The sequence below is a fragment of the Lepidochelys kempii genome, chromosome 3, assembly GCF_965140265.1.
Source record: "Lepidochelys kempii isolate rLepKem1 chromosome 3, rLepKem1.hap2, whole genome shotgun sequence".
NCBI lineage: Eukaryota > Metazoa > Chordata > Testudines > Cheloniidae > Lepidochelys > Lepidochelys kempii.
The window spans coordinates 69368815-69395855 of NC_133258.1; the positions used below are offsets into that span (position 1 = coordinate 69368815).

At 40.2% G+C, this 27041-nt stretch overlaps 1 protein-coding gene across 5 annotated transcripts in view; it reads right to left on the reverse strand.

Annotated features, from left to right (window-relative positions):
- Window positions 1–27041, reverse strand: part of BACH2 (BTB domain and CNC homolog 2) — a 261979-nt gene that overhangs the window by 64754 nt on the left and 170184 nt on the right. For all 5 annotated transcript variants that reach the window (XM_073336767.1, XM_073336768.1, XM_073336765.1 and 2 more), the window contains one exon: window positions 8214–8468. In XM_073336767.1, the coding sequence (XP_073192868.1) occupies window positions 8214–8468 (255 nt within the window). The remainder of the gene's footprint in view (window positions 1–8213; window positions 8469–27041) is intronic.

The following is a 27041-nucleotide window of genomic DNA, read 5'->3' on the forward strand; positions in this document are numbered from 1 at the left end:
ATATTTTACTGGTTGGGACTGTTTATCCCGATGACTGATCCCTAGGAAACCACCAACTTTCAGTTTAGTGATTAATCCATCTTTACCATGATGAGTTCCAGACCAGTTACCTTGTGTTGAGTGCAATACCTTTTGTGTTGAAAAATCATCATCTATAAGTTTTAGAAAATTGGATGTTTTACTACTGACTGCATAAGACCTCTAGCATGTATCTCCCAAACTGAAGTCTCGCAACACAGCTTTCAGCAGAGTTAGTTTGAGTCAGTATTTGGATAGGAGACCTCAAAAAACCCATAGATATTGCAAGAAGCAGTGATGATGATTTAGTACTGGCCCAAAGCCCCAGCATGGTGGAATGGGGCACTATGCAGCACAATGCAAAAAACCGAGCACCTGTCTACTTGCAATCATTAAAAACCCTATTGTATTATTCATAAGAGGTGCATTTACCTCAGTGTCCTTTGCAAATTCCAATACGGGTAAGTTGTATTCTGCCCACCTACACAATGCACTTCAGTTTCAGACTGGATATGATGTTCTTCACTTCCCATTCTTAACTTTTGTGGACCGCTGCTATGTCATGTTTAACCCCAGAACCTGTCATGTTTAATCCCAGAAGGGGCTGCATTTCAATGGTAGCTGAGATGATTAGCCAATGCAGTTTGAAATGCACTCAGGGATACCTTGTGACAAAAGGTGCTATATAAGGGTAAGATACTCTTATCCTGAGTTTCTAGGCATGCTGATGAGGTGGTGTGCTCAGCACTGGGAGGGAAGGTCCCCCTACAGGATTGAGTCTAAGCCCAGTGGAAGTCAATGGGAATCTTTCCACGGACTTTAGATCAGGCCGCCACATGATTAGCCCTCTATAAATCCCTTCTGGCACACAAAAAGAATGGTGTTTGTGGGCTCTATGAAGAGCTGATAGTCAGTCCTGCTGCACCACAACAAAGGCAATGCCTTTTAGAAAGGGAAGGAAGGAAGCAGGTGTATAAGGGGGGGAAATGGAGAAGACCTTTAGAGTTGCAAGGGAAGCGAGTTAAACAATACTGTACTGAAGAAGGAAAGCAACAACATTTTACAGCCATCTTATTTTCATGCATGCTATCCATTCCCAAATGTTTAATGTAAATAAAATAGGACATCCCTACTGTTATATAAGAATACATACCTATCACTACCCATGCATTTAGCATTCTCTTCAAGTAGCAACTATTTGGCAGGGCTCCTTTTAAATTTTAAATTGTGTTTGTGATTTACAAGCAAGAGAGCCTGCATTTTACACGGTGTCTTTCCAACAGTATGTTAAATCCCATCGGCCAAATTCACCAGTGGCACAAGGGGTTCAACTCTAACAAAGGCAATGGGGTTGCGCCCACTGACACTAGTGGTGAACTGGCATTATGTGTTTATTTTTCATTTTTATTTCAGTAGTGAATTTTTATGTTATTGAAAAGGAAAAAGAAAAAGAAAAAAGCACATACCACCACCAGGGGGAGGGAAAGCAATTACTTCCAAGCTTTGAAATGTTTTCCTTAGTATGTGTTTTTACCTAGTTCTCTTCATAATGCAGTGGATCAGAACAGGAACACATTTCATTTTTCTTCATCAGAAGAGATCAGAAGCTAACTACTGACACTGAAGTTGCACATACAAAAGTAGAGGCAGTCATGACATCCACGAAGTGGCTATATATCAGCCAATATCAAAGAATTCAGGTTCCATTCCACTGTGGACAGCTATAGCATCATGCAGGATATGTGAAATCACACAATGCTTGAGTGCTCTACAATGCCCAGCCACAAATGGGTGGGATATGGCTGGAATTTCAGATTTAAATATGTACTTTCTTGCAGTTTTCAGGGAAGAAGATAGAGAGGGAGTTATGATTTAATTTTCTGTATTAAATTATATATATTGTTATGTCCTTGTCACTTCTCCTGACCCAGAGTCATGGTACTAAACCCATCTAGATTTATATGTATACTAAACATTATTCCCAATATACCTCTCCAGTGCATACTGCAGTAGTTCTTCGGGATTCACTGATGTATGTGCAGTGAATGAATCTAAACAATGGTATATATTCCACACAATGAATCTATAAAACTGAATGCAAAGTAAAAATCCTTAAGAGAAGTGGTTTCCATGCTTGAGCATTAATGAGAATGGCACTGGTGGTCTCAGACTCATGAAATATAAATGTGTATAGGGCTTGGCTTTATTAGTAGCTTTGAGGGTTTGATGGCTGTAACTCTTGTCATTCCACAGACAGCTCTGCAAACAGAGGGGTCAGGGGCAGCGGATGCAAGTCAGATTAGCGTAGTCTGCTGAGTCAATGACAGAAATTATTCCAGCCAGCGACTGTGATTTGCAAAGAACATTAAAAGCTGATGCAGACATGAAAAGGGACTACTGCTTTAAAGCCTATTACTCTCAGAGAGTTAACATTAGATATTCCTAATGCTGCTTTTTGGAGTACCAAGGGAAGAGGAGCTTTTGTAGTTGTCCATCACTGGACAGTATCTCCCCAACTGAGGAACAAGGATTCATGCAGATTATTTTATCCTCACATTGTCTTTCCCCTTCCACATTTATACAGAACCCTTCCATTCCAAGCTCCCGAGGAGCTTCCTCCAAAGGCCAGTCAATGAATTCCTTAAAAATATTATATTCATATGTACACACAGTGTACACAGAGAGAAAGGAGGCACAGTAAGAGAATACTGTTTATTTCTATAAAGATAAAAAGGAATAGTAATCTCCTTCAGCCATCAGGGTACTGTAATAGTTCACCTCCTGCATCCTGCCTTTGATTTTCTCCTGAACCCAATTCATCTATTCATCTTTTGTTGGCTAATTCCAAGCATTTTTTCCTCAGGCCGGCATGGATAACTAACAGCTGCCAGTATTTCTCATTGCTATTGGTTAAGAAACACACTAAGGTTAGATGCCTGGTTCCATCCCACCCTAGGTGCTGAATACATTAACTTTCCAGCATACTCAGCCTTTGGCAGTCTGAATCTCTCTCTCAGCCTGCATTTCTCCTTTGCATTTCTCCTTGGAAAGATTAACTACCCCAGGAGCGAGTCCATGAAAATTAAAGAAACAGATGACAGATTTTAGAGACTGGTCATCATGGAAAAATGGCAAATTTTACAATGGGCCCCAGGTTAAGGGCAAAAGCCTTTATGAAGGCAAAGGCATTTACTACGTAGTGTGAGTTATCTCACTTCTAAACATCATTCTCCAAATAGTGAAAAACAAAAAACAAAAGAAAATGACATTTCTTTCTCTCTCCTGGTGGTGCGTATTAGCCATAGAAACGCTTATTTAACCACTCAGCATCACCTGTGGATTTTTTCTGACATTAAAGTCCACTTCAGACAGTAGAGGCACTGGGAACCACAAGATCAAACAGATTCAAGGGAGGAAAAGGATGCAGATAGAAAAGTTAATTGAGAAGGAGAAAATCATTCTTATAATGCCAGTCGTACCTGTTGGTCAGTTGGTAGAGCGACAAACCTGCCATTCCAGGTTCTTGCATCTAACACTTACAAGTCAAAAATGCCAGAGAGAATTCCGTAGCATTCAAAAAGTTACCTAAGACTCTTAATCTTAATGGATTTGCCTTCTTGAGTTCCTAAAATTTGTTCCAAACACTAAAATCTAAAAGAAAAGACAAAACTGAAAGCAGACCTGTGGATTCTGGCTTTGGTTATGTTAGCTTGGGATTCTTATTTTCTTGTGACAGTTGTTTTTAAATGCTTTCAGAGTTTAAGTGAAGTCTCAATTTTCAGGAAGCAAAGAGAAACGAGATATATAATCAATGCTTTTCTTCTGTTCACCTTTTCGCTTCTAGATGGGACTAAATGCCCCTGCACTTTTATTGGCAAAGCAAGGCAGGTAATAACCATGAATAAGAAACCTATTCTTAGAAGTACTGGCTCTTTCTCAAGTAAAGTACCACTACAGCATGAATGACTCAATCATCTACTGAAGAGCTATTACTTGCAGTGATGAAGCAATGTTAATTGGATAATGGCCTGCTGCCAGCTAATATTGGCATGACCTACAATACCCTTGGCTGACAGCCACGTATGTCTCTCTATCACACCTTATTTTTTGTAATCTGGATGGGAAGTGGAAGCCATTAAAAAAAACTCCCAAGTGATATTTAACTTCTTATTGTGAATTAAAAGCTTAATTAAGTGCCTTGTTAAAGGAAGAAGACCAGTTCCTGTGATTAAATAAAACACAACAGTTAGGGATATGAATAATTTTAGAAACTTAATATTTTCCAAGAAAAGAATTAATTAGGTTCACTTTTAACAAGAGCTGCTAGGATAAGAACCTAACAGAAAACTACTGAAAAACAGGACAGTAAAAAATAAATGTACAATTTTTGGAGAACAAATAAAATCAAGTGAGAGGAAAACTTTTATAAAATTAACATTCATAGACGTGGTTCTTAATAATTCTACTTTGCAACAATCTATGGATTTATTACATGCTCATTTTTCTAAGGGTTGTCTATATGCAAATTAACTAATGGTGTTATCTGAAATCAATTTAGTTGGACCAATGTAAAAGGCTGTGTGGATACTCTTGAGTTGATATAAAAATAGCCTGTACTAATTTGGCTTAAGTTGATTAGGAAAAGGTTTAAACTAAACCAAAATAAGCTACACTTAAAGCAACATAAGAGCATCTAACACAATGGTTTGCACTGGTTTAAAAAACAATTTCAATTAAACCAGTTCCACTTTCTGTGGGTAGGCAAGGTATGATATTTCATTAATTTCAATATGGTAGAAATGAATGGATTTTTTAAAAAACACAAATGATTTTAAATCAGTCCATCCATTGTTTAAACTAGACAACCATTATAAATTTGAGAAGGGTCCAGATGACCTAATTCCAGCTTCTAAACAGAAAACAAATCTGCAACTTAGTCTTCAAAGGAAGATTTATTTTTTGGATAGTTAAAAATAAGCTTCTGTTTAATAAAACAAAACCAAACAACCCAACTCAGATGAGCTAAGTATTAACAGTAGGTAAGTATGTTGGCAACTGATTTTATGCTTTTCTGTACACCAGTGCCACATTTAAGCCTTCACTGGACACTAACTCCTATTTTTATGATTTCACATTTATGATAGCACAAAGAGAACCTAAAACTTGATGCTTGTGTGGCTGGTTTAGAAATATTTTTGTTATATTACAAGTGCTTCTTACCCTTTAGTGAGTTTTTGAGCCATCAGGGCTATTTAAAAAGGATAACTTAAGGGTACTTTTGTTCTTGTGGTACCAACTATATCTCAAAGTAAATTAGCCTTTTCTAAAAACATTACAGCATTAAGTGTTTATAGAAAACCTCTGAGTCTGAAAAGTTTCTTTGCCTAGGATACAGGTATTACATAGTGAACTAGAAGGACTACAAAATTATCATAATAAATGTGTAATTAAATGCTTTGTCATATTTTCCTGACCCCTCTTGCAAAATTTGAAGGTTTTTTGATTCTGCTAAAGGAAGCAAGAAGCCCAGGCAGCCATCTTTGATGATGGCATACAGCTTCAAACATATAAAGTATAGGAGTCTATCAAAACAGCCAGATTAGAACAGCCAACAAAAGTAGAGAAATCTGCATATGCACCTTATAGTAACTGAGAAATTACTGTACTGTGATTATGCATATCCTTGTGCTCCAATTGGTTAAAAATGGTTGTTAGACAATTAAAGAATTTACATACATATATTTATTCAAATAAAGCAGTGATTGAACAAATCAGACCTCTTAGCCTGTCAGCACAGGGATTTACATATGTAAGAAACAAGTACCTATACCGTATCCCTGCTCTGACTGAAATAGCATTATCTCAGTCCATCTAAAAGAAGTAAAACCCTGTTGCCATGTAATAAATCTACGTCAATGAAAAACTAACACCACTTATCCCTTACATAGTACTTTATATTTTCAGACCACTGAAAAGTATTAAAAGCCAGATTCTCTGCTGGTATAATTCCACTGACTTCAATGGAGTACGGTAGCAGAGAATTTAGTCCTAAATCGCTACAGCTGTTTTGCATTTTGTTTATTTTTTTTAAGTAACTGTCTCATATTAACCTGAAAATAATGCTTATACTATTTATTTTAATGGTGATTGTACATAATAGAAATCATGTATGGCTAGAATGATGTTACTTATGTGGAAGGAATAGTCTTTATATTTTAACAGCCGTGTCACTAGGTATGTTTCATATCTCTCTTGTAAAAAACTACCAAAAGTTGCTTTGCAATAAAGAGACTGCATACATCACTAAGATAAATAGGTTTTTCCGTAGTAAGATTATTAACTAACATTGTGTAGAAACATAATGCAGGTACTAGTGTGTCCTATATGATATGAATAAAATCTTAACGAAATGGCACTGGACTACAGCTTATTTATGATGAATTATTTTTTACCCCATTTTATTTTTAGTTTTCAAAGTCACGTTGAAATTAATCAGGTACTTGCATCATCTATTTCAATCAAGCTGTGTGTAAATCAGCATAACCGGCAATAATACGGTATAGAAATATAATGAATAGCAAGACTATTCTAATCTCTGACAAGGTTTAAGTGACAACTGTACTGCTCAAGGTGCAGCTTTTTGACTGCCTTAAAACACAAAGGTGATGTACAACTAAACATGCTTTAAGGTCAATTTAAACCTTCAAAAGCCAAGAAATTTAGAGACAACCTAAAAAATATATTTTAAAGACAAGAGCTAAGAAGTTAGACACAAAATTATCTGAAGGAGCCAGAGGCAAAGGGGCATTCAACACATAACTGACTGAAGTTTACTGTTTTAGTTTCAGGACGCATGAAGTTACATTCACTGACTTCCACTGTTATTCATTAATTTGTACCATGATGTAACATCAGAGCTACAGTATTATTGTTGTTAATAATTGTTTTAATATCAACAATAAATGGTGCCTCAGTAGAGCCAGCCCACAGGGAATCAGGTATGTAGAAATTTTATGTAAATGGCCTTATTTTAAAAATGTTATTTTAATTCCAATGGGTATAAAGTAATTAATGTTGAAACAATTTATTAGTCTCTTATCAGACCCTAGAACACCATTTACCTACCGATCAGGTAACTTCATGCTCCTCTGACACTCCACAGATAACATCTTTACTACCATTGCATGCCTGTACAAGAGAGCAAGAAGACATAGCAGCCCCAGTGCACCAGGTGAGTTACCTGGCATAGTGTATGTTCACCACAAAGTAGTGGGAAGCAAAGTATTTTGTGACTTTGATGTGTCCAGGGGTTTCAGTCCAACATAACATATCCTCATGGCAAAGCCACAAGTAAGCCCTGTGTAGCTGTTAAGTCAGACTGATGCATGCTAGGGAATCACAATGTAGTGGGAGCCAGCAGGTGTTATTTCATGGGAAAACAACAAAAGGTAAGCTTTGCAGTGAGTTTGGTCTTTAATGCCCTCTGTCCATTGCTATTTGGGACATTCTGTATCTTTAACACCTACGAAATTATTTTCCGAAATAATTTGTTCAGCACATTTTTTCAGCATAAATCACGTGGCTTGAGGCAGTAAAATATCATACCAGTGATGAGCGGAAGGAAAAGGAAACAATGCTCAGCGAGAAATACAGGGAAAGGAACAAGAACCAAAATACTCACTGCTGAAACGGGGAGGGTGGCAATGAGACCCAAAATAATGCGACAATACAAATGATTTTTAAACAGTAACCCACTTTCTCAGAGCCAAATGGCCCTTTTAAATTTCCTGTCTAGAAAACCAGAAGAATATCAGGGTCCACATAACGTACTGAATGGTGCTATAGTCATTAAGTGACCTCTGTTTGGGTACTACTCTTTCAGCAGTGGCGAGAAAAGGAAGCTCAAACATTTTAAAGCTTTACTATAGTAACTGGTTTGAAATGCTGGCTGCTTTTTTCCAGCAGAGATGGCTCTGTGAATACGTTCATTCTTTAACTCTCAAGGGGCATCCAACAACTCAACCAACCAAAACAGTAAAAAGCAACAGTCACGTACAGTCAGATCCTAGAATCTGTGCTACATTTGGATTTATCTTTTAAGACCTTGATGGGTTAGCTGACTAGTAGCGAGTACACCATTACTGCCATGTAAGATGGGTTTGTTTTTATAACAGAGGAATAATGACATACTGTACCTCCTCTGGCAGGCTGACAACCAGGTCATTTTCCGTCTGCCCAACCAGTGCCTGCAAGAAGTATTCACTGCAAGCAGCCAGCACAGCCCGGTGGGCTCGAAACTCTTTCCCCTCCACAATCAAAGTCACATCACAGAGAATATCCTGCTTCCGCTGGTCATTTAGGCACAGGAGGATATTGGTACAATGGACTGTTGACTCATACACATACATGGGGGATTCAGTCTTCTCATCCACAGACATTCCGTTCACACCCTAAAATAGAAATAGCAACAATAAGGAGAGATATTGCTGAAGAGTTATTACAGCGATCACAATTTTAACAGCAAGAGCGAGACAACACCATAATTTGCGTCCTGCAAGATCTAGGCAGCAAACTGCTGAACTGCTGATCAGCACATTAATTATTAGTGTGAACAAAGAACTCAGAAAAGTTACTTGGAAAGACGTTTACATTACAAGCCTTTATTCTACCCCACTTTGTAGGCTCCCCCCACCCAATATAAAATCAAACTAGACTTCAGATTAGTCCACAAAATGTGTACAAATAAAAGACTACAAATAACTACTTAATTCTTTAATTGTTTAAGTAATTACGCATAAAACTTTGGAAAATTAGAGGAAAAATAAAAACATGAGAATATTGGGTCTTCCACAGAGACAGCAGGTTTTGACCCTTGTCCTTCTGTTGTTGTGTTATGCCAAGAAGCCTGACATTTAAGTTGAGATGTATACATTCAGGTGAGCAGTGCTTTTGGAATTTACACTGAAAACCCAGGCTTAACTGAGAAGGAGCCGGGAGCTGTACGTGACAGAAAGAACCCACCTAACTATGATGATCTCATTTCTTATTGTCTCAATAACAGATCTAGTTATTTTTAAAGATCAATGGGGGTGTGTGAAAGACTTTCAGAGAATTTAGAATTAATTTATTACCAGGTTGAATTAATTTTATTACCAGGTTCCATGGCTGAAGCAATAAAAATTCATTCGCTGTTTAAGACATTTATGGAGAAAGCAAAAGTAGTTTCTATTTCTTATCTTTCCAAATTAAGAAACCAAGGTCCTAGTCTTTCAAGCTCATGTGTGGGAGAAATTCTGAGCCAGGGCAAAGCAGCAGTGAAGTCACTGAGGGGGCTTGTCTTCACTACCAGGATAAGTTGACTGAAGTTACGCTACTCCAGCTACAGAAACAACATAGCTGGAGTAGACGCAGCTTAGGTTGACTTACTGTGGTGTCTTCACTGCACTGCATCCACGGGAGATGCTCTCCAGTTGACTTACCTTACTCTTCTGGGGGAGCTGTAGTCCACCAGAGCGCGCTCTGCTGTCGATTTAGCAGGTCTACATTAGACCCACTAAATCAACACCCGCTGCATCAATTGCAGCAGTGTCAATCTCCCCAGTAGCGAAGATAAGACCAAGGTATCATGTGGGTGCAGAAGAGTTTGCCCCTGTTTAGAAATTTGTAGAACCATGGGTTAAATAATTTCTATTTATATGATGCATAATATCCACTGCAAGAGTGCAAACAGGGAGATTCCTGATCTGTTCCTGACATACAACTCCCTGCACATTTGAACAAAATTATTTTTTCTTCACTTACTTTCATCATCATCACTTGAGGGACCCCACGTGTAGCTGAATAATTAAAACAATTTATTCCCCACCCTTCCATAGCTTTATGGAGAGTTCTGTTTAGTACTGAAGTCAATCTTATTGTTTGCTTTGTTTTCTTGTTCTAATTTTTGTGGCAAGAAAAACAATGGAAATGTATTCTATGCTATGTTTAGCCTTGGCAGGCAGAATTTAATTTTAATTTTAATTTTTTGATAATTTCAATGGATAATATTGATCTTTATTGTTAAGCATTTTTTTAGATTATCAAATTAACAAATTAGTTAAATTAACAAATTACAAATTAGTTGTAGGAAATTATAGGGGAGAGGGAGGATCCAGACAAGAATAATTTACTGACATTAGACATAAAGATTCAAAAAGTTAAAGCTTTATAACCAATACAACACACATTGTCAACATCACATATCAAAATACACAAAGTATATATCCTTAAATAAAACTCTAATAAGTTCTCAAGAAGCAAATTTTATTTTTTACTTTGCCTATCTGTAAATTTCAATTATCATTGATATCATTGAAATTTTGTTGTTGTTGTTGGTTTGTGTGTGTACAGTGAAATCAACATTTAACGACAAAAATCTAATCCTTCCAAGCCTACCTATCAGGGAAGATTCAGAGTCATTACAGGTAGTGGTTACAAACCAATTGTTGATACAATATAGTTTACATTACAAATACCTGAATCTACAGTAGGAAACTGATGCAAAATTCCTCATTTGTTAAAAGCAGGTCTTTTAGACAATTTTTACTTGAATAATTATAGTTTTGTGTGCAAAAGATCCTATGCATTCAAAAATCTAGCAGGAAAAGGCTTCAAAATGGACCTGTTTTCTACACGTAAATGTATACTCACATTTTCAATCAAAGAATATTCCTCAACTCAACTAATTTTAGGAATTCATAAATTCCAAGTTCAGAAGGGATCATTGTGATAATCTACTCTGTTTCTCCTGTATAACACAGTCCCTAGAACTTCCCCAAAGTAATTCTAGACCATATACATAGATGATATTCTGTCCGATTAGGGACAGCAGCAATGGATTAATAAAAATAAAGTTTTAGACTTCTGTAAAGCAGAGAGACCATGACTGAGATCTTGCTTCAATACAGACATCCAGATTGTTGACTCTGGAATCTCAGAACTACGGTGGGAATTCATAACGAAATGCTTATGACTATTTTACACTTACTGATGAAGGCCAAGATTCTCAACAGTAGGTGCCTAAGGTTAAACTCCTAAATAAGTGGCTAGATTTTCAGAAGTGCTAAATACCAGTCATCGCCCTCTCATTTGATTGTGTCTTTTTATAGGCATACACACAACTATCTATCTACAGTTGAGGGGTGTCATTTTGGTTTTCTGCAGTTTTACTTTTTCTTATGGGTTTGTGTTCTTAAATTGAGAAAATTTACACTCAAAAATTCTCATGAAGTGAGATTAATGATCAGAAATGATTGCAATCATTTTATTAGGATTATGGTAATGTAAAAGAGAAAATGATACTTAGCTCAGCCCACTCACAGCTTTCTGTATAACTGATCTTAGATACTCATGATAACGTAAAATAATGTTTTAAGTGGTCACTCATAAGTGGTGTGAAATGTAAGATTTTACAAGAAAAATCTAGTGGGAAAATCTGAAAGTTGCAAATGACAATTAAATGGAGAATGCATATTTTTTCAGGCAAATCTCATGTCTGTAATGTCTGAGATGATTCTGAAACTGTACCAGAAACTTGAAACCTGGCAGATAAAAAGAATCAACTATATTTTCAGTATTTAAAAAAAAAAAAAAAAGACACTTTGCCTTAAGTTGCAATCCGTTTAGTATAGTAATAGCACAATAAGCAAATATTTGTGTGAATCAAACACTGAATTCTTTGGTTACTAGTTAGTAATTTCCTTCTTTAACTATTGCTCTTATCAAATTTTTAAAAAATATTTATGATAAAGCTAGTGGAATGGTGAGAACATCACCATGTGTTTCCCCACTGGTTACTCAGCAAGCCTTTAACTAATAGGAAAAGTGTTGGCCTACGGAGGTCCCTGATTTGAATGCGACCTGTACTGATTGTCACCACCAGCCATTTCCACTGCAGCCAGTGGCTAGTAGGTGAAAAGAATTTGGGGTCTAAGCATAGTTTCTTGTACCCCAGACAGTTATTTGTTGCCATGTCCTATAGCAGTGGAAGTGGAGGGCCCAGGCAGCCTTTCTATACCAAACCACCATGTTGGAGAGGGGAGGCAGAAAAGGCTCTTATTAATTCAAGTATTGTGTGAAGGCATCATCTGGCCCATATGAAGACAAAGATGACTATTTACACAAAGATCCGCACGCATTAGGTCAGGGATATGTCAGTGAGAGAGACAGACACTCTAAACCAGGGGTTCTCAAACTTCATTGCACCGCAACCCCCTTCTGATAACAAAAATTACTTCACAACCCCAGGAGCGGGGGACTGAAACCTGAGCCCTCCTAAGCCTTGCCAAAGCGCCGAGCCCCAAAGCTCCGGGCTGGGGAGCCAAAGCTGAAGCTCAAGGGATTCAGCTCCATGCAGTGAGCCTGCAACCTGAGTCCTGCCACCCAGGTCTGAAGCTCTCAGTCTTCGGCTTCGGCCCTGGGTAGTGGGGCTCGGGCTTCAATCTCGGGCCTCAGCAAGTCTAAATCAGCCCTGGTGATCCCATTCAAAGGGGGTAGCGACCCACAGTTTGAGAACCGCTGGTCTAAACACATCTGCTGTAATATGCCAGAAAAGGTTTATTGGGTGTTGCCTCAATTTGACTACAACATTCAATTTAAGCATGAAAGCCAGCAAGTGAAACTGTGTAATTTACCATTTAGAATCACAGCACTGGATCCAGTGCAAAATGAATACAATGAAATGCTCGCAAACATACTACAGAGACTGCATTAAGCCCTGTAAAAAGGTTCCTCTCAGTTTTCTCTCGATCAAGTTAAGAGGATTGATGAAGTGTTGTATTTTTTAGCTCCATTTACTAAATTACATTCTCTAATTAATTTTTTCAAAAACTAATCACTTAGAATAAGGGTCTTATGAATAACTGTTAAAAGAACTGCTTGAGCACAAGTAAGAATCCCAGGTTAGATTTAGTTAGACTACACAGCAGAAGTGCACAGAAACTGTCTGACAGTATTTCTTATCCAACAGGATGCAGACAGTATTCTGAGCTTTTCTGCTGTTACACTGACTGCAAAAGATACCACAGGGAATTCATGCGAAAATAGCTATTTCAAGTGGTAGTCAAGAAATATTTAATACTCCTTTCAGGATTAAAAATCCCATACATCTTTGTAGAGGGAAGCCATTTAGTGCCTCAGACAATATGCACTGTAGTTCTAAAGTGGAAATAAGGGAAACTGTTTAACAGGTCCCATCCCCACACTTTCTCCTAAATATCTTGCTCCATGAGGATTACTTGCTTAATAATAGCAGAAGTTTGGTCTTAGAGGAAACCTATCAAAGTTTGACCCATCAGTTAACAAGTTCCTTAGAGCTGTGAAAAATGACCAGCATTAAAATCTATTATTGTGAGCTCTTAATTATTTACATTCCCATAACAACAAAGGAATCATTTATAATCAAAACCATTTATATCTTTGCTGCATTCCCTTAAAAGAAACTATTGAAAAACTTAATGATTAATTCAGCAGTTTCGAGAGCTCACTAACAACAGTAGACTATACACAAAGGTCTCTTCAGTGAACTCATTATTTAATTAATAAATGTTGAACACCAAACAGTTCAGAGTCATATGAAACTCCCAAGTATTGTGTTTTAACCAATTAATTATCAATTACAGCATCATAAAATATCAGCACAAAAATAGAAATAATGAAATTTAATTATACATTATTCTTCTTAGTTGCCACAAATACTATACAAGAGTGATTTGGATTAATAATTCATATAGCAATAATGTATCAGGAAAGATAATTATACAGTGCCACAATTCTCACACTGATTTTTGTAATTACAGATTACAACCGTGTTAGCAATTCAAAAAGGTTAGAGAGCAGGAGTAATTTGCTAGGTCATCTTCAGATACATTAATGTCTTTTTCTTTCAGCACCAAAGATAATTGAAAATACAACAATGGACCAATCAAGACTGCATGGGCCTGCCTATTGCCAAATATACTGTACCTGGGCCTTAGATCCTTTGTAACTGAGTCCTTAGTGATTAGCTTCTTGTATTGTTTAAATAACCTATGCTGCAAAGCACAAGGTAAATTGCCAAGTGGAAAAAACCTCACAAAATAAAAAAATATTCTTCAATACTTAAGAAACGAGATCATGGACTATACTAGAGGACAATGAATAGAAGCAAAGTTTTTATATCCCATATCACTATTGCCTATGCAGGTTGAATAATAGAGCTAGTTGGGAATTTTGAAAGAATATTTTTTTGGTCGGTAAATGCTGATTCATTGAAACAGTTTCTAAGGTCTGGGAGGGAATTTCTGGGGACATACAGGAAGGTCAGGCCACTTACAGGCCTACTGGCTATTCTGGGGTGGGGTGGGGGTCTCTGTTTTTCAGAAACAATTTAAAAGGTCACGATTTGGCAACAATGTGGAATGAACACTAATTTCAAAACCTCAATTTTTTTTGTGAAACAGAATTCTTGTTTTCTGGCCAGCCCTATAGAATAGCACATATGGAAGCTGTCCAATCCCACTGCGAGGGTGGTTTATCTATTGTGACCTGTCAAACTCCTCCAGGTTGTATGTTCTTCCACATGCTTAGAGTTGAGAATACTGAAAATTCATTCCTAACATTAGGATAGATGGGGATTTATCAATATGTACAGAATTTTGGACGCTTACTTACTGTACAATTGTGAATAAACACAGAAGAATATTAGCTATAGAAAGTAGATAGGTTCTAGTGCAAAAACAGATTGTAAACTCCTTCAGGACAGGACTAGATTTTACTGAACATTTGTATAGCGCCTAGCACAGTATGGCCCTGAGACTTGTTAGAGGCCTTTAGATGTGACTGCAATATAAATAAAATTAAACACACCAACAGAATAGTAACCAAGTATAGAACCAAGTGATTACAACCATATTACTATGGGCAGAACTCTTAGGATGTCTTCCAGTTTTGGAAAGATCCCTACCTTTGATTCATTCTGTTGAACACAAGATAAAGGGTGTAAACATCCATGATCTGACAAAGGAGAAAGCTCCCAACTTTTCATGTGTAACTGTAATTTGGCTGGATGACACTGCAAGACTAGTTTTAGCCCAGTTGATTTCAGCTGGATGCTTGGTTCAGTATAAATCGAGGGAGATTGTGCTGTCTGCATCCAATCGAGACAGCACAGTAGGCCTCATACCATGAAACTAGATCTAAGCCCTGGTCTACACTAGGACCTTAGGTCGAATTTAGCAGCGTTAAATCGATGTAAACCTGCACCCGTCCACACGATGAAGCCCTTTATTTCGACTTAAAGGGCTCTTAAAATCGATTTCCTTACTCCACCCCTGACAAGGGGATTAGCGCTTAAATCGGCCTTGCCGGGTCGAATTTGGGGTACTGTGGACACAATTCGACGGTATTGGCCTCCGGGAGCTATCCCAGAGTGCTCCATTGTGACCGCTCTGGACAGCACTCTCAACTCAGACGCACTGGCCAGGTAGACAGGAAAAGAACTGAGAACTTTTGAATCTCATTTCCTGTTTGGCCAGAGTGGCAAGCTGCAGGTGACCATGCAGAGCTCATCAGCAGAGGTGACCATGATGGAGTCCCAGAATCGCAAAAGAGCTCCAGCATGGACCGAACGGGAGGTACGGGATCTGATCGCTGTTTGGGGAGAGGAATCCGTGCTACCAGAACTCCGTTCCAGTTTTCGAAATGCCAAAACCTTTGTCAAAATCTCCCAGGGCATGAAGGACAGAGGCCATAACAGGGACCCGAAGCAGTGCCACGTGAAACTTAAGGAGCTGAGGCAAGCCTACCAGAAAACCAGAGAGGCGAACGGCCGCTCCGGGTCAGAGCCCCAAACATGCCGCTTCTATGATGAGCTGCATGCCATTTTAGGGGGTTCAGCCACCATTACTCCAGCTGTGTTATTTGACTCCTTCAATGGAGATGGAGGCAACACGGAAGCAGGTTTTGGGGACGAAGAAGAAGAAGAAGATGAGGTTGTAGATAGCTCACAGCAAGCAAGCGGAGAAACCGGTTTTCCCGACAGTCAGGAACTGTTTCTCACCCTGGACCTGGAGCCAGTACCCCCTGAACCCACCCAAGGCTGCTTCCTGGACCCGGCAGGCGGAGACTGGACCTCTGGTGAGTGTACCTTTTAAAATAGTATACATGGTTTAAAAGCAAGCATGTGAAAGGATTACTTTGCCCTGGCATTCGCGGCCCTCCTGGATGTACTCCCAAAGCCTTTGCAAAAGGTTTCTGGGGAGGGCAGCCTTATTGCGTCCTTCATGGTAGGACACTTTACCACTCCAGGCCAGTAACACGTACTCAGGAATCATTGTACAACAAAGCATTGCAGTGTATGTTTGCTGGCGTTCAAACAACATCCGTTCTTTATCTCTGTGTTATCCTCAGGAGAGTGAGATATAATTCATGGTCACCTGGTTGAAATAGAGTGCTTTTCTTCAGGGGACACTCAGAGGAGCCCGTTCCTGCTGGGCTGTTTGCCTGTGGCTAAACAGAAATGTTCCCCGCTGTTAGCCACGGGGAGTGGGGAGGGTTGAGGGGGTAGCCACGCAGTTGGGGGAGGTAAAATGCGACCTTGTAATGAAAGCACATGTGCTATGTATGTAATGTTAACAGCAAGTTTCAGAGTAACAGCCGTGTTAGTCTGTATTCGCAAAAAGAAAAGGAGTACTTGTGGCACCTTAGAGACTAACCAATTTATTTGAGCATAAGCTTTCGTGAGCTACAGCTCACTTCATCGGATGCATGCTGTGGAAACTGCAGAAGACATTATATACACAGAGACCATAAAACAATACCTCCTCCCACCCCACTCTCCTGCTGGTAATAGCTTATCTAAAGTGATCGCTCTCCTTACAATGTGTATGATAATCAAGGTGGGCCATTTCCAGCACAAATCCAGGTTCTCTCACCCCCACCCTTTTTTCCCAAAAACCACACACACAAAGAGTTACACCTGGCAAGGGATATAAAAGGCAGTAAGAGGAGGTTCTTTAAATACATTAGCAGCATGGGACAGATAAAGGAAAGTATAGATCCTCCACTTAGTTTGGAAGGAGATCTAATAATTGATGACATCAAGGAAGCTAAGGTACTTAATGCCCATTTTGCTTCAGTCTACACTAAAAAAAGTTAACGATGACTAGATACTCAACACAACTAATATTAACTTCCATGGGGAAGGAATGCAAGCCAAAATAGGGAAAGAAAAGGTTAAAGAATATTTACATAAGTTACATATAGTCAAGTCAGCAGAGCCTGATAAAATTCAACGTAGGGTACTTAAGAAACTAGTTGAAACAATCTCAAGAGCTGCTAGCAATTATCTTTGAGAACTCCTGGAGGACGGGAGAGATCCCAGAAGACTGGAGAAGGACAAATATAGCATCTATCTTTAAAAATAGGAACAAGGAGGACCCGAGGAATTATAGACCAGTCAGCTTAACTTCAAAACCCCGAAAAATACTAGAGCAAATTATTAAACAATCAATTTGTAAGCACCTGGCAAATACGAGGGCTATAAGAAATAGTCAGCATGGATTTGTCAAGAACAAATCATGCCAAACCAATTTATTTTCCTTCTTTGATAGGATTACCAATCCAGTGGATGGGGGGAAGCAGCAGATGTGATATACCTTGATTTTAGGAAGGCTTTTGACACAGTTCAGCACGACATTCCAATAAGCAGACTAGATGAAATTACTATAGGGTGGGTGCACAACCGGTTGAAAGACCGTACTCAAAGAGTAGTTAACAATGGTTTGCTGTTCTGGTACTATTCAATATTTTCATTAGTAACCTGGATAGTGGAGTAGTGTGTGCTTATAAAAGCTGAAGATGACACCAAGCTAGGAAGAGCTGCAAGCATTTTGGAGGACAGGTTTAAAATTAAAAACAACTTGACAAATTGAAGAATTGATCTGAATTAAACAAGATGCAATTCAATAAAGAAAGGAGGGAAAAAATCAAATGAACAACTACAAAATGGGAAATAACTCTCTAGGTGGTAGTACTTCTGAAAAGGATCTGGGGGTTATAATGGACCACAAACTGAATATGATTCGTCAATGTGATGCAGCTACAAAAAAGGTTAATATGATTCTGGGATATATTAACAGAAGTACTGTAAAATCCAAGACATAATTGTTCCACTCTATTCAGCATTGGTGAGGCCCAGCTGGAATACTGTGTCCTGTTCTGGGCACCACAATTTAGGAAAGATGTGGACAAACTGGAAAGAGTCCAGAGGAGAGCAACAAAAATGACAAAGCTTAGAAAACCTGACCTATGAGGAAAGGTTAAAAAACCTGGGCATGTTTAGTCTTGAGAAAAGAAGACTGAGGGGAGGCCTGATAATAGTGTTCCAATATGCTATGGGCTGTTATAAAAAGGATTGTGATCAATTGTTCTCCATGTCCACTGAAAGTAGGCCAAGAAGTAATGGGCTTAATCTGCAGCAAGGGAGATTCAGGTTAGATATTAAGAAAAACTTTGTAACTATAAGGGTAGTTAAGCTCTGGAATAGGCTGCCAAGGGAGGTCATGGAGTCCCCATCATTGGAAGCTTTTAAAACAAGTTGGACGAACACCTGTCAGGGATGGGCTAGGTTTACTTGCTCCTGTCACAATGCAGCAGGCTGGACTTGACGATTTCTCAAGGTCCTTTCCAGCCATACATTTCTATGATTCTATGTCACTTCAGTTTGGAGCGTGGCTCCTATAGTCCAAACAGTCAATCGCTTAACGAAAGGTCCAACCGAGCAGGACCCTGCAGTTCTCGGTGGGTGGTTAGAGAAGGCACTGCCTATGGGCCTTACCCACTCCGTGGTCCCTGCTCAGGTTCAACCTTCTGACTGGCTTCTCAGAGAAGGATTTCTCTCTTCTGCGGTCTGTCCACTACCCTTTGCCTGGACTTCTGAGCTCCTTTGAACCCACTCCTCCAGTTGGAGCATGCTTGGCAGGCCCGGAGGGGCAGAGCTACCTGGGCCCAGTATTGCCTTTTAACCCCTTTGGGCCCAATGTGGGGTTTTTACACCCCATCATACCCTTTCCCTAAGCCCCTGAGCATTTGGTGTAATGGGGCTGATCCAGCTCTCCCCCATCCTGTGAAAGGAAATCAGAATTTTTATTTTCCATGCAGGCAGTCCCAGTGTCATAGATCAGCAGCTATGAACTTCAACATGTTCTTCAATGTCTTGTTAAACTGTTCCACAGATCTTTCAGTTTGAGAATGGTATACAGATATTATCAAGAACCTGACTCTTAGCAGGTTGCATAGCTCCTTCAATAATTGTGAAGTGAAGCTGGTTCCCTGATCTATTAGCATCTCTTTAGGGATCCCCACCCAGGAAAACACCTTCAGGAGCTCACCGGCGATGACGGCCGCTGTAGCCGATCAGAGAGGGGACAGCCTTGTGGTATCAGGTGGCATAGTTCAGGATCACTAGTAGTATTTTTACTCGGCTGTGGACTTTTCTAATGGGCCCACCAGGTCCATGGCTCTCCTTTCAAAAAGCACCCTTATGATGGACAGTGGTACCAGGGGGGCCTTTGGGACCTTTTTTCTGACTTGTCTATTGACACTCTGGACCTGACACACAAAAGTTCTGCACCTCTGAGTTGGCACTCAGCCAGTAGTAGTCACTCTGCGGAGTAACTTTTCTCTCCCCAGGTAGCCGCTGCACAGTATTGCATAGGCACACTCCTTCAGAACTTTCTTGGTACTAGCACCTGCATTCTCACCACGCCTGTCTTGGGATCCTTCATATTCCTACATGCCCTCTCCTCGACCAGCTCAAAATGAGGCCTCTGTTTCAAATGCTGAGGGTCTAGTATCGTATAATTTGTGAGAGTAAGCTGTTCATAAAGCCAACCCAAGGTTGGATCATTCCTTTGTTCTTAAAAGAAGTCTGCCTCACTAGACAGCATGTCCACGTTGAGGGGCGGTGGTAGGCCCTTTGTGCTCTGGTTAGGCCCGGGTGCATAGTCGTTCACCTGATGACTGTCTTTCCCGTGTCTTCGTCTTCCTCTGGGGCACTCTCCTCATGGTTCTGCTTTTGCTGGTCCATCTGCTGTTGCTGATTTTCCAGGACCCACTTCAGCAGCGCCTCAAAATCCTTTTCTGCTTCTCCACACCCCACCCTACTTTCAGGCTTGGGATACTAAGGTGCCTGCGTTCTCCACCATATGGGATAGTGTGCTTGGAGGGCAAGGTGGCCTAACGGTTAGCATATCTGGCTTCTGGTCCCTGGACACTCTCTCAGGGTGGTAGAGGTGCCTGGTTCCTGACCCTAAGCCAGGAATCTTCTGGCCTCCATCTGCACCTGGACCGTGGCTCTTTAGAGGCTGGGATGCGGGACCAAGGCCCTCTCTCTCCTCTGGGTCCCAGCCCAGGGCCTTTTGGGAAGTAACACTGGCCGGGTCCTCACTGCAGGCAGTCTAAGGCTGCTGCCCTGGGCTACTTCCTACTTATATGTCCCTTCAGTTTGGGATGTCGCCCCTGTAGTCCAGTCAATCACTAAACAACAACAAAACGAAAGTAAAAAATCCAAATGAGCAGGGCCCTGCAGATTCTCAAAGAGGGTGGTGGTTGGGGAAGGTGCTGCCAGGGAGCCTTACCTGCTCTGCGATCCCATCTCAGGCTCAACCTTCTGTCTGGCTTCTCAGAGAAAGATTCATCTCTCCTGCAGTCTGTCCACCCACTCTTTGCCTGGGCTTCCGAGCTCCTTTTAATCCACTCCTCCAGTTGGAGCATGTTTGGCAGGCCCAATGGGGCAAGGCTACCTGGGTCCAGTAGTCCCTTTTAACTCCGTCAGGCCCAATGTGAGGTCTGTATACCTCCTCACATGACAAAACATTTTACTAGCAGCTTCCCCAGTGTGGATCATAGATCTTACAGACAGTTAAGCAAACACATATACGAGTGTATTGGGGGATGGGGCGGTTTCTGTGTAAGAGTAAGTAATGTGATTGACTAGGAAATGCTGCCAGTGAAAAATCAGATTATACGGATAGTGTTTAACGTAGCGGATGTCTCAAAGCCTCTCACGGGGCTGAGGTTGAGGGCTGGGAAGCAGCCCAGTCGGTGAAAGAGCGAGGGGTGGACCTGACAGAAGCATCCACAGAAGGCAATAGATGGAAGCAATCAGAACAGCAGCTCTTACGATATGCTAATGCGTTCTCCAAGAATAATGAAGAGCTTGGGAGATATGATCAGATGCAACAATGAATTGCGCTTAAACCAGGGACTGTTCCTGTGAGGCAGCCCCCACACTAGATTCCTCTGGTGTACCAGGTCGCAGTGAAAGAGAAGCTAAATCCCATGCTGGAGGATGGCTTGATTGAGTAATCTACATGACGTGGGGCATCCCCAGTTGTAGTTGTGAAAAACCTAACAGAGACTTGAGGATAAGACTTGACTACAGGAGACTTGAGCGGCAGATAGGTCGAGATGGTGTCTGTCATGTGCGGAAGAGAGAAAATCTGGGTAAAGTGTCAGGAGCAAAGTATTTTACTAGTTTTGATCCGGTACCAAGATACCATCAGATTAAAGTGGGACATCTGGAGCGAGAAAAAATTGCCTCTCTGACACCCTGTGTGTTGTTTCAATTTCACAGAATGCCTTTTAGACTCATGAATGCACCAGGGACATTTCAGAGGGTAGTAAATGATCTAACCTAAGTTGTGAAACGGAGACACCCTCATATACTTAGATGACCTCATTTGTTTCCACAAAACACGGGAGAAACATCTGCTAGGGAGTGAAAATGATTCTAAAGCTTTTTAAAGAGACAGGATTTAAACTTTCAGGCAACAAATGTCAGCATGTGAGGAGTTGCATCACCTTCCCAGGACACAGTAAGTGAGGATGGGTTGGAGCTCCCATCCCAGAAACTGAACTTATAATGGACTAGAAGGTTCCGACAAATCTATAGGCAATACAGTGGTTTGTGGGCCTTTGCGGATTCTACGGAGGTTTGTATAACATTTAGCTGGTATAAGGGCACTGACCATTCTGCAAACGAAAAGCAATTCTGTCTGGACAGAGCAACACCAAAAAGCATATCAGTGATGGAAAGAAGGAGTTCTAAGCCATGCTGTGCTTAAATTCCTGGATCCACCCCATCCATTATTGGTAACCTGTGATGCTTCAACAGTTGCTGTTGGATTTGCCTTTGAACAAACTGATGACCTTAGTAGCAGCTTACCTGCAAATAAAATGACAGGTAAACCAGTATTTGGCTGCAGAACTGGAGTGTTTGGTTATTGTGGAGGCCCTCAAGGCCTATTGTCTCTATATACAGTAGATGATTTTCACAGACCATAGTGCCCTGCAATGGCTCCTTATGAAGTACAATCCAGGACACCTGTGGAGATGGATTCACAAATTGTCTGACTAGATAGCCACAGTTCACCACAAAACCTGGAAACCTGAGTGTGGTTGCAGATGCTTTCAGCCACATGAGGGCAGTGAGAGCCTAGTCGTATGAGCACATCTGGCAAGAACAATCTAAGACCCTGCCTCCCAGATTGGGAGGTTCAACATAATTCAGGAACAAATATCCATTGATCCAGCTACCAACTCGCTGGTGTACGAAGGTAACAGGATTGTCTTGCCAGCAAGCTTACAGAAAACAGTACTAAAGTATTTTCATGACAACGAAGTGGCAGGCCAGCTGAGGTCGACATTTTTTTTGGGTGGGCATGGCTGCAAATGTTAAGAACTGGTTACTTTCCTGTCTTACTCATCCAGAAAGGAAAGCACAAGCAAGGAGAGGCAGTACTCTTCAGGAAAAATGCCCCAATCTAGTAAACTGTGAGAGTTCATACAGATTGACTTGAAAGATCCACTAGCAGAAATACCAGCTAGAAATTAGTATTTGCATGTAAAAAGAAAAGGAGTACTTTGGCACCTTAGAGACTAACAAATTTGAGCATAAGCTTTCGTGAGCTACAGCTCACTTTGTCAGATGCTGTAGCTCACAAAAGCTCATGCTCAAATAAATTTGTTAGTTTCTAAGGTGCCACAAATACTCCTTTTCTTTTTGCAGATACAGACTAACACGGCTGCTACTCTGAAACCTGTCATTATTTGCATGTAGTGCATGACATCCTCTCCAACTATATGGTGATATAGTTACTAAAGGATAAAAGGACAGACAGCCATGGCTGCATTGATGAAACACGTCCGAAACAAGCTGCATCTGCAGTGATCGGAGGAAGAAATTTGAATTGTGGTTATTATATAAGGTTTGTTGATAACTCCAGATAACCAAGGTGAATAACAGTGTCACCAACCCTTTGAGTAATGGAGAAGCAGGAGTGGAATGACTAAACCGCACCACTAGTTCTGTGCTTATAATCTTAGTCAGTGAAGACCAACAAGACTGTGATATGAAGATACCTTTTGTATTTGCATGTAACAGCAGCCAGCATTCAACTACTCATTACTCTCCTTCTGAGATTATTTTTGGACTCAGTAAACCCATGTTTCCCTCAGACTTGATATTCAGGCAGTATGAACAGGCAAGACCCCCTGCACCTACACAGATAGGAGACAGAACAAAGTCTTATATGAATGTTCCAGAAGGGGACGAATAATGAGCCGGAAGCAAGCATGCCAGGCACAACACGCCAGGAAAAAAAAGAGAATTACAGTCCGATCCAGGAGGGAGAGAAGGTGTGGCTATGCAACTGGAAAAAGCAGCCTGGAAAAAATGCCAAACTTACTCCTTTTAGGAGGGGACCTTACATGATAATTAAAAAAATTAAACAATGTATCTGTACTGACACAAAAAGCAAGTCCCTTGTAGTGCATCGATAACTCATGCACAGGTTCATTAAAAGAAAGGGCAGGGCAAATACTGAGCATGCTGATCATCTCAGGTGGATGGAGAAGAGGATCTGAAGTTACCCCAGCAGGTTCCTGTGACTTTTAATAGGAGACTGGTTGTGGGGGAGAATTGCCAGGCTGTTCTTGGGACTTCAACACTCTGCAGTCTGAAACTGTTGGTCTACAACAGATAGGCCTGACTTAGAGAACATGAACCCTGCATGCACTGATAATCTAGATCCAGCTCTAAGTGATGTCTCTATGACTGAATATAAGCAGGCAGACCAACATGGTAACTATATGGGTGGCAGACTATCTGGATTCCTAGGAGTTACTGTTTCAAGTTATTATTTAACTGGAGGGGAGAAGTTGTAACGATCAGTGCAGACAGCACGTCTAGCAGTAGATGGTGCTGTATTTTTTATTTTACTATCAAGTTGTTGCCTGTGATATTTTGTTGTATATGATCTGTGGGTTTCAGCGGGAAGTTCATTCCTGCCTGTGTGCGTTGGGGTTGATACTTGCAATATTCAATAAATCCCTTTGATTCTATAAGCGAATATTCCAATATTTTTGTAGAAAGTGACAAACTTGGGAAGAAAAGGAGTACTTGTGGCACCTTAGAGACTAACCAATTTATTTGAGCATAAGTTTTCGTGAGCTACAGCTCACTTCATCGGATGCATACTGTAGCTCACGAAAGCTTATGCTCAAATAAATTGGTTAGTCTCTAAGGTGCCACAAGTACTCCTTTTCTTTTTGCAAATACAGACTAACATGGCTGTTACTCTGAAACTTGGGAAGAAAATTTTTATTACTTACAATGTCTCCTCTCTTGGTTCCCATTTCGGCTACTCCTTACAGTGCACTGATTATGACAACTGTGGGCTGAACCAGATCCATCACACTACTGCTAAGTATTGCCTACTCAGAAACTGTCTAAAGTGGGGTATGCCCAAAGCAGTAATAGTGCCAGGATGACAGTTAGACAAAACAATATAAATATATATTTTTAAATGGCCAAAAGTTTCAGTGCACTGGGGAGAGATCACATGGCACTTTGTTGACTTATTTCACTGGGTAGGTTGGATGGGCAGACTACAATGAGGAAGGCCAATTTGATTGTGAGTAGATATAAACAGTCCAAAGGTTGAAAGAACAGACAATACTAAGTATAAAGCTGACAATACTAAGTTTACGGTCCATGCTGGATATTATGAGCAGGTGGCAGACAGGTTTGTTGTGTTGCTTTCAGCAATCTTTTCACATGACAAATTAAGGACAACAGATTACCTAGATAAACTCGATTACTGTTTTCTTGGGTTTTAGCTCCAGATTAAGCCCGGCTTGTACTAACTCCAGTAGGGTTCAACTTTGAAGAATTGTACTTTAATATTTTAGATATTATCAGTGCTTAAAACTGAACCAACTTCTATAATAGTTCTTGTTGGCAGACTCCTTCTGAAGAAACTTTTCACTGAGCTTTTACCTCCTTTTCCAGGTTAATTTTCAGTTTTTACTATACAGTTAATCAAATATTGCTTTCCAGATCTGTATGCAAAACTGGGCCCCTGGTTGAGGAGGTCCTGCATGGTAAGAGCATACAGGCCCCAAGAACATGTTCATTAGTTACAAAACAACCTCAACTGTTAGGGAGCTACGAGGATGACCATGTCTTGCTCCTTTTTGACATATTATATAGTTCTTTTGAAAAGAATCTGCATCACTTAGAATAAATATTTTCTAGACTATTTCACAAGCTTTTTATCTTCACTGTAACCTTGCAGGCATTTAGAAAATTGTACATACTCCCTATGTCTATGGATTCTCTTGAGTCCTGCCTATCTGTTCTCATTAATGTGAAGAAAGGGAAGGCATACAGTTGTTTGTAGGGTCATATACGTGGTAGAGTTTCTAAAGCGATGGCTTCCTGGTTTCTCCTTCTGAAAACGAACAGAGGTGTCTCATTCCCCATGGATACAAGGTCACTATTTCTTGATCAGCACTTTCCAAAATGAGTGGAAGGCTTCATGACTGAAGTTCTATTTAGACTGTCCATGTGCTGATGACATTTCCTTTGCACATAGAGCCTAAGTGGATAAGATTATTTTATCTACCCACTTGAAAAAAATGTATGTTTGTTTTTTTCATAAATAAGGTAGTGGCCATAGATTATGGGGCTGAATCTCACAACGTCTGTCAATAGTAGGTAGATTTTGCCAAAAATTCCAACTGGCTTTAAAATCTTAAGATGGTAACTGGTTCAATATAAATTATTCAGGCCCCTTAAACCTGGTCTACTAGGACTCCAGCTAGTGTTTTGTTAAACTGGTAGAATTTCTGGAGACTGGCCTTAAGAGTAAATCTTCAGATGATGTTAGAATAAACCTTTCCTTGTTAGCATGCTTTGGACAGCTCTGTAAGTTTTTCATTTTCTCCATGACTCAGCAGATGCTTACATTCTTGTTCAAGGTGCAGGAGGAGGACAAAAATCTGAGCATTTTGACAGCCCAGAGCAATGTACTTAAGTCAACTCAACTTTGTAGTATAGACCAGCCCTGAATTTGTCACAACAGCCAGATTTTCACTCTGCTTGTGCACCTTGAACAAGACTGTAACAAGGGACATAGCCAGGGCTCCTAGGTGCTACAGTAACACAAATAATAAACAAAGATGAACTACAGAAATTTAAATGAAGCCAAGAAGCAAAGAAAGGGGTGGATATTGTGTATTTAGGAGGGTCCAACTCTGCTTGTTCCTGTCCTGAGGATAAGTATGCCAGTTTAGTACCTACACATGTGGTAGAGAACTGTGTGGGGAAAAAACCAGAAGGCATGGACAGAGATAAAAAAAATGGGTAAGATCCTGAGGGGTACATGTGAGCTTCTGTGCAATGGTAAAGAGCTAGGAGTTTAAGCAGTACTAGTTCTAATAAGGAAAAATCACTGGTTTCTAAACAGGGAAAGGTCCATGTGCCTACTCTTTCCTGAATGGAGAAGCCATGTGATTAGTGGGTAATAACAGGAGAATGAAAGTAAAATTTTTTAAAAAGAATTCTACATTGTAAAGTACAAATACATGTGCCTTTGCCCATTATTATTATTTAGGAAGTGCCTATTGGAGTATCAAAAGGTTAAAAATCTGACATTAACTGA